General features: G+C 46.8%; 1 protein-coding gene across 1 annotated transcript in view; it reads right to left on the bottom strand.

Moving 5' to 3' along the window:
- The window catches only part of FAM91A1 (family with sequence similarity 91 member A1), a 261796-nt gene that overhangs the window by 25383 nt on the left and 216781 nt on the right, over window positions 1-19632 (bottom strand). The window contains exon 21 of the mRNA XM_086966190.1: window positions 15968-16075. Coding sequence (XP_086822316.1) covers window positions 15968-16075 — 108 coding nt within the window. The remainder of the gene's footprint in view (window positions 1-15967; window positions 16076-19632) is intronic.

Below are 19632 nucleotides of genomic sequence, written 5' to 3'. Positions count from 1 at the left end.
CCCATTCCTCTGACCTGGCCAGCATGACTCTGCTCATGATCTTAAATGAGGAGTCAAGAAGGGAAATGGGGGGATAATTTATCGCTTCAGATCTGCTGCCCTTTTTATATATTGGGATAATAATAGATTCCCCCCATGTTTTGGAGGCCTCAGTGCATACTGCGGCGTTAAAAACAATTGCTAAGAGAGGGCTCCACATCTCAGGCGCAGCTTTATAAACATAGACGGGCCCTCAATCGGGGTCCTGGGCTTTCCCCCCCTTACTAGCAGGTATGGCAAGTTCAACCTCACTGACCGTGATATCCGATGGTAGAACAGTCCACCTATTAGGGTTGGAATTTACGCAGCTATTTGAATCAAAAATATTTGAAAAATGGGCAATCCAGCCTTCACTCGAGACATTCGAGGTTAACTCTGGTGTATTTTCTCCCTTCAAAAAAAGGGGGAAACAACAGTAGCCCAGAACAGAGTACTATTAGATAATTCAGCAGCTTGGTTGAAAGAGTCCCAGGCCAACTCATGTAACTCACACCTCCTCCATTTCAGAGCATACTTATATTCTGTTCTTAGATTTCTTATGTTATTAATGTCCCTCACCTATTGGCAAGTACATGTTTCAGTTCAGTTAAAAGGCTAGTGCACCTATGGTCGAACCAACCAGGACCGTTTCTACTCTGAGCCCTTTTGGGTCTAGTGAACCTGGCATCAATTGATTCATTAATATCTTTAAAAGAGACTAAAACCTGCCTGGAATTGGTACTATTATCAAGGATGAAGGTAATATCAACCAAACAATCCCTGACAATTGTACTGATTAATTCATTAGCTTTGTCCCCTGCCCATCTTAGTCTTACTCCATTTGGTCTGTGAGGTTCCACATTTGTAACTGTGGTACTCATTTTGATGGAATTTCCCTCCAAAAGGTTGTTTCCAGGATGATACAATTATGGTCGCTCATAAAAGTTTCTTCAATCCTAGGGACAGCACAACTAGAAATAATATTAGAAGAAATGATCACATGGTCAATGACTGAACTAGTGTGCCTGTTCTTAAAGGTAGGAATAGTTTCGCCATTTTTATCTTTTGCAAAACCCAGAATTTCCAGATCAGAGCAGCCCATAAATGAGTGTAGTGCCTCACCATAGCTGCTATGACCAAAATGCAGGTCGTCAAATCCGGCGTTGTTTGTGAACCCACAGACCTTTTGTGTTGAGAATTCACATAATGGAGTGTTAAAATCACCAACCCATATGAAATCAAAAGAAATATTTACTTCTAAAATAACATTTTCAATGGCACTTGCCAGATCATGTACTGCGGTTACCCTTGAGCTATCAAAAATATTATTGTAGTAGTTAACCAGTAGAATATTACGTCCTTGGTCCTCGAATAACCAAAGGATCTGCACATGTGCTCCCACAACTATATACCTTTTGACTACAATTGGGCGATATATAGATACTAATGTCAATAGACCACCTTTAGCTCTACCTGGATCAGCGCCATACGCCGGCAAGTTATAAGAGACAAACCCCTCAAAATTGACATCTTCCCTGCACCATGTTTCTTGAAAGCATAGAATATCATAGGTATTAATAAGATCCAGCCAACCTAGCACATTCCCTTTTGACTTCAACCCAGCAATATTCCATCTGACAAATGTTATCCCTTTACCCTTTGTTCCAATACTATCTGTTATCGTGGTTACATTACTACCATCTTCCTCCCTTTGGGTACCACTTGATAAAACCCCAAGATCGTAGATTGGATCTACGTTGTCCTCCCGGTTCGATTCAAGCCCAACATGGTTTTCACTTGTCTCGGTTATCAAGGTATCTGTGATCCAACGCTGGGAGGGCTCATGATCGTATGGAAGTCAATCATTAGAGTCCAAACTATTTAGGGCATGGAATCGATTTTGCAATGGGATATCCAGACCAGGCCGACAGATAAATGGAAATTGCCTGGTACTGTTGCTATCATTAGTGGGAACTTTAATAAGGTGGCTATAAAAATAACCAAGTGGACGAGCACAGACAGTATTATCAGCAATCGGTAAGGATGCTGCTCTTAACAGAACCGTAGCGACATGTTGGGGGTGTTTAAAATTAATGATAACACAAGCTATTCTTGGTGGAGTTTCCAACCCAATTGACCCTTCTAGTTGTTAATATTTGGTCGGAATAGGCAACTGGGAACCCACATTGCCTATGCAACCAAGAAACAGTTTTGTTTTTTTAGAGAGTCATGTGATTCTTGCTGGGGCTGGGTTGTGCATGTATCAATAGGCGGAACATTAGTTAAGACAACCACATAAGGGGCACAATCGGGGGGAAGGTTAATAAAACGCCTTCTTTTCACTTCTGTCCACCCTTCATTGCTCTCAGCTACTGTAAAAGCCTTGTTTTCCTGACAAATTCTAGGTAGGCTATCTAATAGGACTGTCTCGTTAACACTATGAATCCCCTCAGAAGGAATTTTTACATCCTTGCTCACTTTAGTGCCCTTCTGGTTGACCTTATGTTTTCCACCCAGGGCAATGTGAGTATCCAAAAGGCCCCCTAATCTGGTTACTTCAGCAGAGATCAAATCTAATTTGGCCACTAAGGGTTTGATAATGCTTTCTAAATTGGCGTCAATAAGGCTAGCCAGGAAATCTAATTGCTCAGTGTTCAGTTTAGCTGTACCTTCTTTCTCCATAGCGCACTTATCGCCTACTATATTTTTGGGTAGGAGTTTGCTGCTCTTTTTTTATTCCGATTACACCCACGTTTAACTGGTACTTTCCTACAAGCTCTGACTGATCTACGGACCGGGAAAGCCTGTACTGGTGTGTTTGGTGTATCGGAAGAGTCATCATCCATCACAATCTGGTTAGGTACAGCAACTACTGGTACCTCATTGTTTATAATATCCACACTTTCGGCGTGGGGGAACTACCACGGCCCAGTGATAATCGACGGTCATTGTTGATTTGCTTAACTACTTTGACTAAATAATTATCCATAGTGGCAGGCACTGAAAGATTTTTCACAATTTTCTGTTTAGACATTGTAGAGCCACCAGTGAAGCACACAATACTTATGTTAAAATCCAAAAGCTATCATGAAGAAAATGCAATAAAATAAAGAATTAAAACCAATGTGAAAAATCAAAGTCCATATAACTTAAAAAGTTTAAATGTCTCACAGTAAGGGGGTAAATATCCCAAGCTGCGACGGCCAGGGTTTGGGGCCCAGCCCAGCCTCGTCCTGCCCCCGACTGCCACAGACTGTCCCAACCTTGTCCCCGACTTAACCCGGCGCTGCCCGCGCGCGTCCTGCGAGGCGTTTCTCCACTTTGTAGTGCCTCCGGGTGCAGCCAGGCACGTCAGCGGTGCGCCGGTGGTCCCAGGGGCACCTGGGAGATGGAGTTCCCAGGTGTTGCCCTCACGGCGTTTGGAATGGCGTGCAAGCGCGAAGGAAAGCCACGCGGCCGTTTCCCTCACGGCAGGAGCTTGTCAGGCAACAGGTCCGGTGAGCTGCTGTATCCCCCGCTGAGCGCTCAGCGCTCCTCCACTTTGTAGCGCCTCCGGGCGCAGCCAGCGGTGCACCGGTGTTCCCAGGGGCACCTGGAAGATGGAGTTCCCAGCCGTTGCCCTCACAGCGTTTGGAATGGCGTGCAAGCGCGAAGAAAAGCCCCACGGCAGTTTCCCTCACGGCAGGAGACGAATATGCTACTTACCAGTATGCATCTGTTCTTGGCATGTAGGGCTGCTGACATTCATATCTGTATTTACAACAAGGGGTGGTGAGGGACAGAGTCTCTGAATTAAGCAGAAAGCTCTCACCCAGTCAAGAGATCAGGGCTAGATCCAACACCGTTTTTTAGCTCACTGCACCATCCCAGTTTCAGAACCTGGCTGTATGCAAATTAGTCTGTTCCTGTCCCAGTGCATGATGGGAACAGGGCAAACCAAACTACAAAAGCCAATTCTTACACTGGGAAGGAAACAAGCTCCCGGGGACCGGTTTCTGGCATTACAGCCGTCTTCGGCCCGGTTTGCTTGAATCCTGATGGTGCAATGAGCAAGGGTCTCACATCTGAGAATACCCTTCCACGCTTAGGGTGGACAAAAATATTTACAACAAGGGGTGGTGAGGGACAGAGTCTCTGAATTGCCAGAAACCGGTCCCCGGTAGCTTGTCTCCTTTCTGGTGAAGAATTGGCTTGGTAGTTTAGTCTGCCCTGTTCCCATGATGCACTGGGCCAGGGACAGACTGATTTGCATATAGCCAGGTTCTGAGCTGGGATGGGGCAGTGAGATAAATAACGGTGATGGATCAAGCCCTGATCTTTGGACTGGGTAAGAGTGGTCTGTTTAACTCAGACACTCTGTTCATCACCACCCCCTTTTGTAAATCGACATTCATATCTGTGCATAGATCGCCGCCTAGTGTTGGGTCCGGATGATCGCACATTGTTGTCCTGGAAGAGTCTTCGAAGTATCACGAGATCGGTGGCTCCTCCCCTGGACTACAGTGCCCATGGGCATCGACTCCATCCTCAGATTGTTTTTAGCCATTGTGGCCAAGGTGGAGTGAAACTACGTGAATGATGACCATGCCAGAAGTATGTGTGAATGCTGCAGCCGCTACAGGCGCCGGGGAGGAGGGTGGGCGATATGAATGTCAGCAGCCCTACATGCCAAGAACAGATGCATACTGGTAAGTAGCAAATTCGGTTCGAGGCATGTGGGCTGCTGAATTCATATCTGTGCATAGAATACATAGCAGTCCCTCCATTAACGGCGGCCGCCTGTGCCAGCTGCAGCAGTTTGGAAAAGTGTTTTTAGAATAGCCTGCCCTACAGCTGCCTGCTGTTTGGAGTGCACATCAACACAGTAATGTTTTGTAAATGTGTGTGTGGTAGACCATGTGGCTGCTCTACATATGTCTTCCAAAGGAATATTTCCAAGGAAAGCCATCGAGGCCCCCAACTTTCTGGTGGAGTGGGCCTGTGGTGGAATGGTGAGAGTGCGCTTGGCTTTCTGATAGCAGATCTGAATGCATTTAACGATCCACCTGGCTATACCAGCCTTGGAAATAGGGTTACCTTTGTGTTGTGGCGCAAAGGCAACAAAGAGTTGTTTAGTCTTCCGAAAATCTTTGGTCCTATCAATGTAGTACATTAGGGCCCTCTTGACGTCAAGTGTGTGGAGCATTCTCTCCGCAAGTGACTCTGGATTTTGGAAGAACACAGGTAGTTCTATAGTCTGGTTGATATGGAACTGAGACACTAACTTAGGAAGGAATTTAGGGTTAGTGCGAAGCACCACCCTGTTAGAATGAATTTGAATAAATGGCTCTTGGATAGTTAGTGCCTGGAGTTCACTAACTCGTCGTAGCGACGTAATCGCTATAAGGAAAGCCACTTTCCATGTCAAGAACTGAATCTCGCAGGAATGCAGTGGTTCAAAAGGTGGACCCATCAGCCTGGTGAGGACCACATTGAGGTTCCACTCGGGAGCTGGTGGCGTCTGCGGAGGAATGACTCGTTTGAGTCCCTCCAGAAAGGCTTTAATAGCAGGCACCCTGAAAAGTGAGAGGTGCTGTCTATTTTGGAGATAAGCAGCCATTGCGGATAAATGTATACGAATGGAAGCATAGGCCAGATTACATTTGTACAGATGTAAGAGATAACAAATGATGTTTTGAATAGAGGCATCCAGCGGGTTAATGTTGTGGTCTGCACAATAAATGACAAACCGCTTCCACTTCGCCGCATAGCATGCCCTGGTGGTGGGCTTCCTTGCCTCCCGGATGATGTCCATACAGTCAGGAGGTAAGTCGAAGTAGCCAAACTCTAGGACCTCAGGAGCCAGATTGCAAGGTTGAGCTTTTGCGGATCTGGATGCTGAATGTCGCCATGGCTCTGAATCAAAAGCCTGGGTGTGAGGCGCAGCCTTTGATGCGGTACCACGGACAGTTCCAGAAACGTGGTGTACCATGGTTGGCGAGCCCACGTTGGAGCAACCAGGATGAGAGTCATCGAGTGCTGCTTGAGCTTGCGTGCCACCAGCGGTATTAGAGGTGCTGGGGGAAAAGTGTACGCAAATTTGCCTGACCAGTTCATCCATATCGCATTGCCTTGCGACTGTGGGTGTGGAAACCTGGCGGCAAAGCTTCGGCATTTTGCGTTCTCCTTTGTGGCGAACAGGTCTATCTCTGGATGACCCCACTTTTGGAAGTACGGGTGGAGTACTGATGGATGCATCTCCCACTCGTGCATTTGGTGGCTGTACCTGCTGAGCAGGTCCGCCATCTGATTGTCCTTGCCTGGGAGGTGTTCTGCCATGAGGAAGATGTTTCTCTGAATGGCCCACTTCCACATGCTCTGAGCCAGATGAGACAACTGTGGAGAGTGTGTTCTTCCCTGTTTCTGAATGTAGTACATGGCCGTCATGTTGTCCGTCTGGATCAACACGACCTTGTTGCCCAGATGTACTTTGAAGGCTTTCAGTGCCATGAAGATCGCCTTCAGTTCTAGAACATTGATGTGCCTCTTCCTTTGCTGTGGTGTCCATAGTACCTGCACAGTGTAGTGGAGTACATGAGCTCCCCATCCCTGGAGAGAAGCGTCCGTCGTCAGGATGATCTGTGGCGCAGGCTCTTGGAACGGTCGTCCCTTGCAAAGGTTTCGTGGATTCCACCAATGCAGAGAGTTGTATGCCCCACCGCTCACCAACACTAGGTCTTTCAACTGTCCGTGAGCCTGAGTCCACTGACGTGCTAAGCACTCCTGAAGCGGACGCATATGTAGTCTCGCGTGCGGGACTATGGGCATGCAGGAGGCCATCATGCCTATCAACTGCATGAACACTCGCGCTGGAAGCGAGTGTTGAGGTCTGAATTTTTGTATCAGCGATTGAATGCTGCTGACCCTCACTGAATTCGGCTACGCTGTGGCTGCCAGAGTGTTTATCGTCACACCCAGATACTGCCGTATGTGGGCGAGTTGCAGGTGGGACTTTGGGTAATTCAGTGAGAATCCCAGATCGTGAAGAAGGTGACTGGTGTGGGACATGTGGGCGGCACACTGCTGGGCCGACTTTGCCTGGATTAGCCAGTTGTCCAGATAAGGGTAGACGTGAATGTTCTGTCTCCGTATGTGTGCCGCCACTGTCGCCAGGCACTTCGTAAACACCCTGGGTGCCGTGGTGACTCCGAAAGGTAGAACCTTGAACTGGTAATGTTGATTTTGGATGGTGAACCTGGGTATTTTTTGTGTGACGGGTGCAGCGGAATATGAAAATACGCATCTTTCAGATCTAAAGTTGCGAGAAAATCTCCCTGACTGAGCAACGGTAGGACTTGCTGCAGTGTTAGCATGTGAAAGTGCTCCGACAGAATGTACTGATGGAGGGGTCTGAGGTCCAGTATGGGTCTGAGGGACCCGTCCTTTTTTGGTATCAAGAAGTACAGTGAGTAAACTCCTGTGCCTCTTTCTTCCGCAGGCACGAGCTCGATTGCACCTTTTTGCAGCATGACGAGGACCTCCTGCTGCAATAAGTGCAAATGCTCGGCGGACATAGGACGGTGTCTTGGGGGTATGTTGGGTGGAGTGGATGTTAACTCCAGACAATAACCGTACTGTACAAGCTGTGTGACCCACCTGTCTGTGGTGATGGACTTCCAGACCGGCAGGAACTGTTGAAGTCTCCCCCCGACAGGTGTTGTGTGGTCGGGGGGCAGTGACAAGGCGTCACTGTTTGTTAGTGGCGGAGGATCTGGAGTTGTTGTTTCCACGACCTCTGCCTTTGGCGCTGTTGCCACGATATCCACCTCGACTCGGTTTGGTGTATGTGGTCTGCGTGCCGCCTTTATAGTACTGTGTAGTTTGGGAGAGCTGGCCTCTGGAAACACCTCTAGTGCTTGAGCGACGAAAAGAACCACCCCTGAACTGCTGGGACTGCCGAGCCCCCATGGACTTAGCAGTGTCAGTGTCCTTCTTGATTTTCTCCAAGGTGGTGTCCACCTCAGGGCCAAAGAGATGATCAGGGTTTACTGTCTGATTGAGAATGGTGGTCTGTATCTCCGGCTTGAATCCTGAGATTCTGAGCCAGGCATGGCGTCTCAGCATGACACTAGTGTTAATAGCTCTGGCCGCGGTGTCTGCCGCGTCCAGTGCACATTTAATAGAAGCATTGGATATAAGCTTCCCCTCTTGGATGAGCATCTCAGCTGCCTCTTTGTATTTGTCTCCAGAGTGTCGTAGTGTGCCCTGTCATACCTGGCTAGAAGTGCTTGTGTATTAGAAATGCGCCAGATATTGGCCGCTTGAGCTGCCACCCTTTTCCCTTATGCCTCAAACACCTTAGATTCTTTATCTGGGGGAGGAGCATCACCCGTTGTTTGTGAATTAGCCCTCTTCCGGGCATTAGAAACAACAAGAGAGTCCAAAGGCAACTGTCCCTTGATGTAAGTAGGGTCACCAGGTGCCGGTTTATACTTTTTTTCAATTCTTGGGTTTATCACCCTGGCTCTCGTAGGCTCTTTAAAGATCTCCCCAGCATGCTTCAAGACACCCTTCAACATAGGCAGAGTCCTGACAGTCCTCTCTGAGACGGAAAAGGTGTCAAAAAGAAAATCCACTTCAATGGGGTCAGCATGGAGCTGGACGTCATGGTTCTTTGCTGCCCTTTCAATAAGGGCATTAAACGCAGCTGAATCCTCTGTAGGCGACGTTTTAAGCGCATACATCTGAGTGTCAGGGGTAGAGTGCGGATCACCTGGGTCAGCAGCAGCTGCCCAGGGTTCATTGGTATCATCTGGCTCAGTGTAGACAGGATAGCTGTATTCATCCTCATCACCTTCCCCGGTGTCCACATCTGAATAAGTGGGTGAGACATCATGGCCATGTGGAGAAACCGGTTCCACAACAACAGGGGTCGAAGTGGAATCCTTTTTCTTCTTCAGTGGAATTTTATAGGACTCCATTGGCTGTTCCGGGGCAATTTTCCACTTATGAAGGGAAAGCCTGCCCGTTTCGGCATCGATAAATTGTTCTTGTTTTTCTTCCAACGAAGATTGTCGATGCTTGAAGGCCGGAACCGCTGTTGTCGACTTCAGCACCGAGGACACCTTCTTGGGCACGTTGGTGGCCATTTTAGGGGCGAAAGCCTTCGGCGCCACTTTCGGCGGCAACGTGAAATGAATGGGCGTCGACGCCTTCTGCGGTTTATCGACAGGCCTTGAAGGCGGAGGATCTTTTGGCCCGACACTCGAGGCTTTGTCCTTGATGCGCTTTAGGGAGTCCGCCCTTGCTTGGAGAAAGCGGCGGACGGCTGCGTCGACTCGACGGAATCTTTCGAGGCACCACCAGACATGGACTCGTGGATCGGTCCGCTCTTGGCCTTGTCTTGTCGACGCGGAGTCTCGAGAACCTTTGGATCACTGAGCCCTTTGTCGGTGTCGACCGTCTTTGTCACCGATTTGTTCGGCTCGACTGCCTTGACCTTTGTCTTCGGCGTGGCAGACTTTGTCTCGACGCCCTTGAGCTGTTTCTTCGGGTCGATAACGCCTTTTGCATTGTCGGTGCCGACTGGTCCGAGGGCTTTGAGCCGACCAAAGCAATATGCACCTTTGGTTTCGATGGGGGCATCAGTGCTTTCACTTGCGTCGAGACCGGTGTCTTCACTTTCGTTTTCGTTTTCGCAGGGTGTGGCTCAATAGCAATGTCCGTAGCCGAGCCCGAAGGCGGGCCGTAGAACGCACTGTAAGATCTTGGGTAAGGCCTAGTGGTGATCCCTCGACCTGAGCCTTGTGAAGCGTTTCGGCCCCAATGACAGTTTGAGTTAGCTCTTCGCCTGAGCTGTCTTCCATGGCCCCAAAGGCCCCGTCGTCGTCTCCTACCTCGTCGACGACTTCTTCCACGTCGAGCATTTCAACATCCGCGTCGTAGTTGTAGTCAACCTCCGATGCAGGATACGACAGGTTCTCACGAACTTCCCGGTCAGCTCCTTCTTCATCCCCGGCATCGAATATGTTCACCGGCGCCGGTGCAGTCTGCTGGGCCTCCTGGCACGCAGCGCGACGATGCAAGAGAGTCTTCTTGGATCGAAAACAGGAACAAGCCATGCAACTGGCTTCATCATGATCCGGCGAGAGACACTTGTTGCACACCGGGTGGACGTCGATGTGGGGATATTTTGAGTTGCACACGGGACATCTCTTGAACGGACTCCGGTCCATGATGGTCAGTCGATAAGGTCTCTGGCGTCGACTGGGCCTTCAGCAACGAAAGCACGCGGCTTTCTGGAATCCGGCTCGAACTGAGCTGGAAGAATCGGGCACCGAACGCAAGACTATACCGACGAAAAGCTAAAAGCCTTTTGACTTTAAGAAAGTTTTATATACATCCGAACCCAATGGCGGAAAAAAACAATCTGAGGATGGAGTCGATGCCCATGCGCACTGTAGTCCAGGGGAGGAGCCACCTATCTCGTGATACTTCGAGGACTCTTCCAGGACAACAATGTGCGATCATCCGGGCCCAACACTAGGCGGCGATCTATGCACAGATATGAATTCAGCAGCCCACATGCCTCAAACTTGTCAGGTAACAGGTCCGGTGAGCTGCTGTATCCCCTCTGACCTGGCTTTTATTAGCCAGTCGTCTAGGTATGGAAAGACATGGATCTATTGTCTTCTGAGATGTGCTGCTACTACTGCAAATGCAAAAACTTTGTGAACCCTCTGGGTGCAGTTGTGAACCCGAATGGAAGGACTTTGAACTGATAGTGTTGTCCTTCTAGTACAAACCTTAGATACTTCTTGTGAGAAGGATGTATGGGAATGTGGAAATAGGCGTCCTTGAGATCTAGTGTGGCAAGGAAATAGTCTTGTTGTAACAGTGGGAGCACTTGTTGTAAAGTCATCATGTGAAAATGATCTGAGTCTATATACAGATTGAGGGGCCTGAGATCGATAATTGGTCTTAGTGTCCCGTCCTTTTTGGGAATTAAGAAGTACAGCGAGTAAACCCCTGTTCCCTGATGTTGTAAAGAAACTATATCTATTGCGTCTTTTTGAAGCAATGAGAGAACCTCTTGTTTTAGCAGCGTAAGATGTTCTGCAGACATGGGACGCTGTCTGGGTGATATATATGGAGGAGTAGCTGTAAATTCTAGGCAGTAACCATACTGGATAATTTGTCTCACCCACTTGTCTGTTGTGATGGAATTCCAGACAGGTAGGAACTGTGCTAATCTCACCCCGACGGGAGTGGAATGTTGTGGGGGGTGCGGATGGAAGTCACTGTTTTGTGGTGGGAGAGGTACGATTGGTGTTGTTACCCCGACCTCTTCCTTTATGGCTGTTTCCTCTGTCTCGGCATCTAAAATATCCTCTGTTAGGGGATGATTGTGTATTGGCTTTAAAGGAAGATGAATTGTCTGCTCCCATTTGTTTAGAGACTCCTCTGTAAAAGGAGCGACGAAAGAAGCCTCGTGTTTGTGGGATTGTAAAGCTCCCACAGATTTGGCAGTCTCAGTGTCTTTCTTCATCTTTTCTAGTGTAGTGTCTACAGCCGGGCCAAAAAGTTGTTGGTTAAATGGCTGATTAAGAATAGTAGTCTGGACCTCTTATTTAAAACCAGAGATGCGTAGCCATGCGTGGCGTCTAAGGATGACACTGGTATTTATTGCTCAGGAGGCAGTATCTGCTACATCAAGTGCACATTTGATTGATTCATTTGAGATTAGCTTACCCTCTTGGATTAGATCATTTGCTTTTGTCTTATATTGGTCAGGCAAATGTTGAAGTAGTGTTTCTAACTAATCGTAATGTGCTCCGTCATATCTTGCAAGCAGTGCTTGAGTGTTAGCTATGCGCCAGGTATTGGCTGCTTGGGCAGCTACTCTTTTACCTGAAGCGTCTCATACTCTTTATCAGGAGGTTGGGCTTGTCCTGAGGTTTGGGAGTTTGCACGCTTTCTAGCATTAGAAACAACTAGGGAATCTAAGGGTAGCTGTCCTTTAATGTAGGCAGGATCTCCAGGAGCTGGCCTATACTTCTTTTCTATCCTGGGGTTTAGAATCCTGGCACATACAGGATCTTTAAACACAGCTGGGGCATGCTTAATGGCCCCTTTAATCATAGGTTATATATTTGTACTGACTTTTGGGACTGTTCAAAAGTATCTAATAAGAAATCCTATTCTGCCTCAGCTGAGTGCATTGTGACTCCATGATAGATGGTAGCCCTATTAATTAAGTGTCCAAAACCAATATTGTCTTCTGAAGGAGATGGTTTTGAGGGATATGTATGTGGATCTGGGATGTCTGGTGTATCCTGTGGGACAGGGTACTCTCAATCAGGTGAATTATTTGGGTACGTAAAAGGATCATTCAGGTCCCCCCCTACCCCTATGTCATCATCATCATCATTATTATGAGGTGGAGAAAAATATGGTGGAGAAATTAGAGGTGTAATAGGTTTAGGGCGAGGAGGTGGGTTAGAGGGCAGTATAGGAGAAGGAGGGTGCATATGCAATGTGGCAGAGTCCTTCTTTTTCACAGGTACTGGAGGAGCAGGTGCTGTGTCTAACTTCCTCTTTCTATGTGGTGCAGTGGTGACATGTCCTGTCTCTGGATCAATATAGATCTGTTTCTGCTTAGGATCAGGATGAAAAAGCTCCTCTTCTGGAGGAACCTCTATCGGCGCCGATTTCTTTGGTTTCGAGCGGGGTGGTTGTTTGTTTTTGTCCTTAGCCTTAGGAGCGTAATAGAGTCCTTTGGCCTAGGTTTTGGCTCCGAAGATCTTGGTATCGGAGCTGAAGCTGGTTTCTTTGGTATGGGAGTTTTCGGGCCCAATTTATCTTTCGAAGTTGACGGTGTCGGAACTGGTTTCAGAGCTGGGACTTCTTTCGGTTTCGGTGCCGACGGCGCTGGTGGGATTGGCACGTGCGGTTTGCTCGGCCCCGAGCTACCAGAAGGCTTTTCAATTTTCTTCGGAGCCGGGCTCGAGGGTGGGGCTCCTGAAGTATGAATACAAGGTCCAGAGCACACGTAACGATAGTAATTGTAGCACATATACGGGTTTCATCAGAGGTGCCGTTACCCGTGACTCTTCAGAGCTGAAAAAATCTCTATTGGACCGGTATCAGGGAACCGGTGATATTTCCAACCCGGTCCTAATCGGGGTGTAGAGTTGGGCAAAGGCAGGATAAGCCGGGAGCATGTCGTAAAATCCCATGTAATAATGAAATCTAGAAATGACGAGCGGGTAATGCCGTCATGGTAACAAAGTTAATTCAACAACGACAAGGGACCCCAATATTAGTCAGCAGGGACCTCGGGGAGCATACTTTTATCAAACAACATTGGTCCCCAACATTGAAAAATTTCAGCACAAAAAGAAATATAGACAGAGTCAATCTATATTTTAGAAAGGCATGTCCAGCCGGACAGTGGTCTTTCAGAGATTTTAGTCAAAATTCATGTATTTAAATCACACGAAGTACCTTCCAACAATCAGCCAGTGTGAACCACAAGCCTGTGTCCAGTACTAACAGAGCAGGTACATAGGGTTGATATAAACAGTAAAGAAGGGCTTTATGAGGCAAAACAAGTTACTCTACCAACAATGCAATTGTACAGAGTATTACAACTAAGCACTACACATCCTATAGTAATCACAGTTCGGTTTCAGTGCTTGTAAAGTCGACGGTGTTTCGGACCCTTAGTAAATCACAGGGTCCATCATCAGGACAGATACAATGAAAAGCCTTAAAGTATTTGAGCCTCTAAATGCCTAAAAGGGAGGAAGAGGAAATATTCACATTAAGTTACAAGAACAACGATGTTCTTGTAACTTAATGTGAATATTTCCTCTTCCTACATGAATTTTGAGTAAAATCTCTGAAAGATCACTGTCCGGCTGGACATGCATTTCTAAAATATAGATTGACTCTGTCTATATTTCATTTTGTGCTGAAATTTTTCAATGTTGGGGACCAATGTTGTTTGATAAAAGTCATGGTAACAAAGGTCAAAAGCTTAAATGCAGCATGGAGTGGTTTGTAAATTTGCTGTAACCGGATGCGGACTACAGCAAATTTATGAACCACCAATAGAGATTTTTTCAGCCCTGAAGAGTCACGGGTAATGGCCCCTCTGACGAAACACGTGTCGCTGGTTTCTCTTGGATCTCCTCTTGAAGGAGGACCACAGCCACTTATAAAACCATCAAGCTTGAACCATTGTTTGTCGATCTTGTTTTCTTACTCGTGTTCTTGCATTTTAAGGGACCTTGTTACTTACACAGTATATGTGCTACAATTACTATTGTTACGTGTGCTCTGGACCTTGTATTCACAATTTATAGGGTGGTTTGGATCCACTCTCTCAGGGGTTTTGGGTTCCCCCTGACCAAGCAGCACCGTTCCTACTTCAGTATCATTTGTTTACTCCACCATTACCTGATGTGCGCCAACTATCTCTGAATACTAAAAATGTAGGCTCCTGAAGTATGTTTTCGGTCATGACTGGGCCCAGCAGGCGGAGTGTTGACCATAGCCTTGGATCGTGGAGGGGGGTTGGGGTAGGGGCAGTAGTACTCACTCGTTGACCCGGAGTGATGGAGCCATCGGAGTCATCTGCCTCAGACACGATTTCGAGATCTTCGGAATCTTCTTCTGGGACATCTGAGCCTTCGTCGAAGATGTTAATGGGTTTCGGAGCTGACCTCTGCATGATGTGTCGATGAGCTCTTCGATCTCGAATGGTCTTCTTCGATCGAAAGGATGCGCAGGCTGAACAGGTAGACTCATCGTGTTCCGGTGATAAACACAGGTTGCTGACCTTGGGATGGTCCCTGTGTGGAAATTTATCTCCACCTGGGGGCATTTCTTGAATGGCATCCTTTCCATGAGCTGTAGGCCTCACGGCGTGGATAGGCCCAACGGCCCGCGTCGACGACCGGAATCGAGCTGATGAAGTCGAGTCGAAGGTCGAGATGTTTAAAAGTTAATCTGAAAAGTTTAAGTATGTTTTTTCGCTTCGAAGTACTTTAGAATGTAGATTTCGAACCAGAGCAGAAAAGTTACATCCGAACCCAGTGGCAGAAAAAAAACTATCTAAGGATGGAGTTGATGCCCATGCGCACTATCGTCCAAGGGAGGAGTCACCAATCTAGTGACTACAAAGACTTCTTCCAAGAAGACAACAACATGCAATCATCCGAGGCCAACAGCAGATGGCGATATAAAGCTAAGTGTGAGATCTGCTGCTCATATGCCTTGAACACAGCCTTTCTCCGCCTACATCATAGGTTCTGGAGCAGCATCCCGTATGACATTAGAATAGCACCAACCCTGAAATTGAAAACTCACTTTATCAAGGAACACTACCTAGGGATGAGAAGTCGGACTTCTCACCCCTTCCACTAGCTCTACCTCCTCCATCTGTCCTCTCCACCCATGCATCCCCCTCTATGGCTTGCCTCCTGTGTAGCACTTTGTTGCTAACCAGCAAGATGTGTGGTTTGGAAATCCCAAAACATACAATCTTACATAGAGAAAAGACACTTACCAAACTACTTTCTGGCTCACCAGCAGTTCTGCACTTTTTCCCCACACCACTTGGGCAACACCTCTCATTTCCAACCCTTATATCCCAATCTCAGACAAATTCCTTTTAGGTCTCTGGCCCAGAAATGTATACCTCCCTTTCCAATCTTCAATAACCAAATCTCCTTTTGTGCCAGCTGAGCACACACCAAGTCTGTATAAGGTTAATTTAACTGAAGATTTTTTGCAAAGTGAACTTACTTTAAGAAAGAAGAGACAACATTCACCTACCTAGTTATGCAAATATGTTATTCATTGTTGCAAATTTTAAAATGGTAAAAGACAATTAATTTTAAGTCAGAAGTAACATTCCACGGATACAGTTTATGTTATATTAAAGTTTGTTCAGTGCTGTTACCGTCAACGTTTTGCTTGACTGCAGAATCACCGGTGGTTTCTTCTATCACCATTTCAAATGACTCTGTGCTGCCATTTACATCGGAGCCCGAGGTCAACCCAGACTCACCTACAAGGGAGAAAAAATGGTTCAGTCAAATTCAGCTTTGTCCTCTTTGTGACAGGGAGAGGGGTTGTTTTGCTGGTTAAGGGAATAAAACAGCGATTTTGGGAAAAGGTCAGACAATCTTATTCTGGACAGATGAAACATGCATGCTAACATTCTGACTGAAGAAACAACAAATACATTAATAATATAATTTAGAATTGTGCCTGCAGATATTATTAATGAGGGTTCAGATCTCCAATTTGTCAAAATCGTGTAGCGATAAAAATAATTTAATATTGGAGTACTGGAGAATGCTACAGCAAATCAGTATTACCAAAACAGGCTTGAGTATGCAACTTCAAAAAAAGAATAGCCCATCCATCCTACCTGGGACTGGTTGTTGAATACATGCGGAACGGAAATCCTGCAGAACGTATGGTGAGGGGTAGTGCTTGTGGTGAGGCAACATAAAAGTGATGGATGAAAGTGTTTATCCAATGCTTCTTGGCACAAACGGTATCTCTGTGTAGAATTCTATCACATTGTTATTCCATCATAGTCGGTGGAATTTTAAGGGATCAGTACATGGACTGGTCTTCCAGTCCTGACGTCTACCTGCCTATGGAGTCCTTCATTATTAGTAGATTAGATATGGGGCAGGAGAGGGAATACCTCTACTCTACATGGCATGCATGGACCCAGGTGCTAAAACCTATTAGAGGCTATAAAGTCACATTTCTCCTGCCAAGAATAAGAGCTATTACAACTTCTTGTGTCCTATAGATTGGGGAAGTTGTTATTTTCTGTAATAGTATTCTACTTTAGGGCAATTTTTATTATAATTAAGACCATTTTTTCTATATGTTTTAACAAATGTTCATGTAGGAGAGGAGTGTGGTCGTATTCCATAATATTCTATGACTAAGGGCCAGCAACACTATCACAGAGAGATCTCAAAGGCAATCCAATGGTCTTCTTAAAGTATTTCTGCCTCACACATCAGTAGTATGGGTTCTTTCAAGACATTCTGAGGTGGTGCTGGGGGTTTAAGGATTAAAAAAAACAACTATAACTACACTCTTTAGAAAACTTGATAAAAGATGCTGGAGTAAAAGATTATTACGAGAGAATCTACTGAATCTAATGTTATCCTAAAGGGGAATGGATAAGTCAGAAACAAGCATTTGCAATGCAATAGGTCTCGCATTATTTAAGTTTGAGCTATTAGCATTGTAAATGGCAATTGTTTTTTGCTTTATGCTATAGTTATTTTTTTACATAAAAAGCTACATATAAAATATCTTTTATTAAAGTTATTTATGCAGTATCTAAATTTTCTTTGCATAAAAAAAGTATAATAATATCTTAGTAAAAAAGTCAAATATTTTAATGGAAATTCACCAAATGTTCATTTATGTGTTGGTTTTGAAAATAGCTAAATTAATAGCTTTGTCATTTACAATGCCAATAGTTATAACTTTCGCAAATGTGACACCTATAGCATTTGTAATGCAACATTTGTATTTACGTGACTTAGATGTATTGATATTACAAATAACAATGGCTTTTAATTTTTTTAATACTTAATAAAAGTGATTGTAATTTATAATGGCAATAGCTTAAACTTTTGTAAATAACTTTTGTGAAGATTATGTTCAGTGTATTTTATTGTAACGAAATCCAAGAACAGAAGTGAAATATGAACATCTTTTTGTGACATTTGTAATAAAGCTTGAAACATTGAGAGAACATATTTGTGCTGTGGTGGTGCTGAGTGATGCTGTGGTGGTGCTGAATGGGGCTGTGGTGATGCTGAGTGATGCTGTGGTGGTGCTGAGTGGTGCTATGGTGGTGCTGTGGTGGTGCTGTGGTGGTGCTGAGTGGTGCTGTGGTGGTTCTGAGTGATGCTGTGGTGGTTCTGAGTGATAATGTGGTGGTGCTGAGTGACTGTACTCACTGTCACTCTGCACTCACTGTCACTCTGCACTCACTGTCACTCTGCACGCACTGTCACTCTGCACGCACTGTCACTCTGCACGCACTGTCACTCTGCACGCACTGTCACTCTGCACGCACTGTCACTCTGCACGCACTGTCACTCTGCACGCACTGTCACTCTGCACGCACTGTCACTCTGCACGCACTGTCACTCTGCACTCACTGTCACTCTGCACTCACTGTCACTCTGCACTCACTGTCACTCTGCACTCACTGTCACTCTGCACTCACTGTCACTCTGCACTCACTGTCACTCTGCACTCACTGTCACTCTGCACGCACTCTGCACTCACTGTCACTCTGCACGCACTGTCACTCTGCACGCACTGTCACTCTGCACGCACTGTCACTCTGCACTCACTGTCACTCTGCACTCACTGTCACTCTGCACTCACTGTCACTCTGCACTCACTGTCACTCTGCACTCACTGTCACTCTGCACTCACTCTGTACTCACTGTCACTCTGCACTCACTGTTTCTGCACGCACTGTCACTCTGCACGCACTGTCACTTTGCACGCACTGTCACTCTGCACGCACTGTCACTCTGCACGCACTGTCACTCTGCACGCACTGTCACTCTGCACGCACTGTCACTCTGCACTCACTGTCACTCTGCACTCACTGTCACTCTGCACTCACTGTCACTCTGCACTCACTGTTTCTGCATGCACTGTCACTCTGCACGCACTGTCACTTTGCACGCACTGTCACTCTGCACGCACTGTCACTCTGCACGCACTGTCACTCTGCACGCACTGTCACTCTGCACGCACTGTCACTCTGCACTCACTGTCACTCTGCACTCACTCTCACTCTGCACTCACTGTCACTCTGCACTCACTCTCACTCTGCACTCACTGTCACTCTGCACTCACTCTCACTCTGCACTCACTGTCACTCTGCACGCACTCTGCACTCACTGTCACTCTGCACGCACTCTGCACTCACTGTCACTCTGCACGCACTCTGCACTCACTGTCACTCTGCACGCACTCTGCACTCACTGTCACTCTGCACGCACTCTGCACTCACTGTCACTCTGCACGCACTGTCACTCTGCACGCACTGTCACTCTGCACGCACTGTCACTCTGCACGCACTGTCACTCTGCACGCACTGTCACTCTGCACGCACTGTCACTCTGCACGCACTGGCACTCTGCACGCACTGGCACTCTGCACGCACTGGCACTCTGCACGCACTGGCACTCTGCACGCACTGTCACTCTGCACGCACTGTCACTCTGCACGCACTGTCACTCTGCACGCACTCTGCACTCACTGTCACTCTGCACGCACTGTCACTCTGCACGCACTCTGCACTCACTGTCACTCTGCACTCACTGTCACTCTGCACTCACTGTCACTCTGCACTCACTGTCACTCTGCACTCACTGTCACTCTGCACTCACTGTCACTCTGCACTCACTGTCACTCTGCACTCACTGTCACTCTGCACTCACTGTCACTGCACTCACTGTCACTGCACTCACTCTGCACTCTGCACTCACCCTGCACTCACTGTCACTCTGCATGCACTCTGCACGCACTGTCACTCTGCACGCACTCTGCACTCAC

The sequence above is a fragment of the Lissotriton vulgaris genome, chromosome 4_1 (genome assembly GCF_964263255.1).
Source record: "Lissotriton vulgaris chromosome 4_1, aLisVul1.2, whole genome shotgun sequence".
In the NCBI taxonomy this organism is placed as follows: domain Eukaryota; kingdom Metazoa; phylum Chordata; class Amphibia; order Caudata; family Salamandridae; genus Lissotriton; species Lissotriton vulgaris.
The sequence above is the reverse complement of the archived record's forward strand: the minus strand, read 5'-3'. Positions and strand labels throughout refer to the sequence as shown.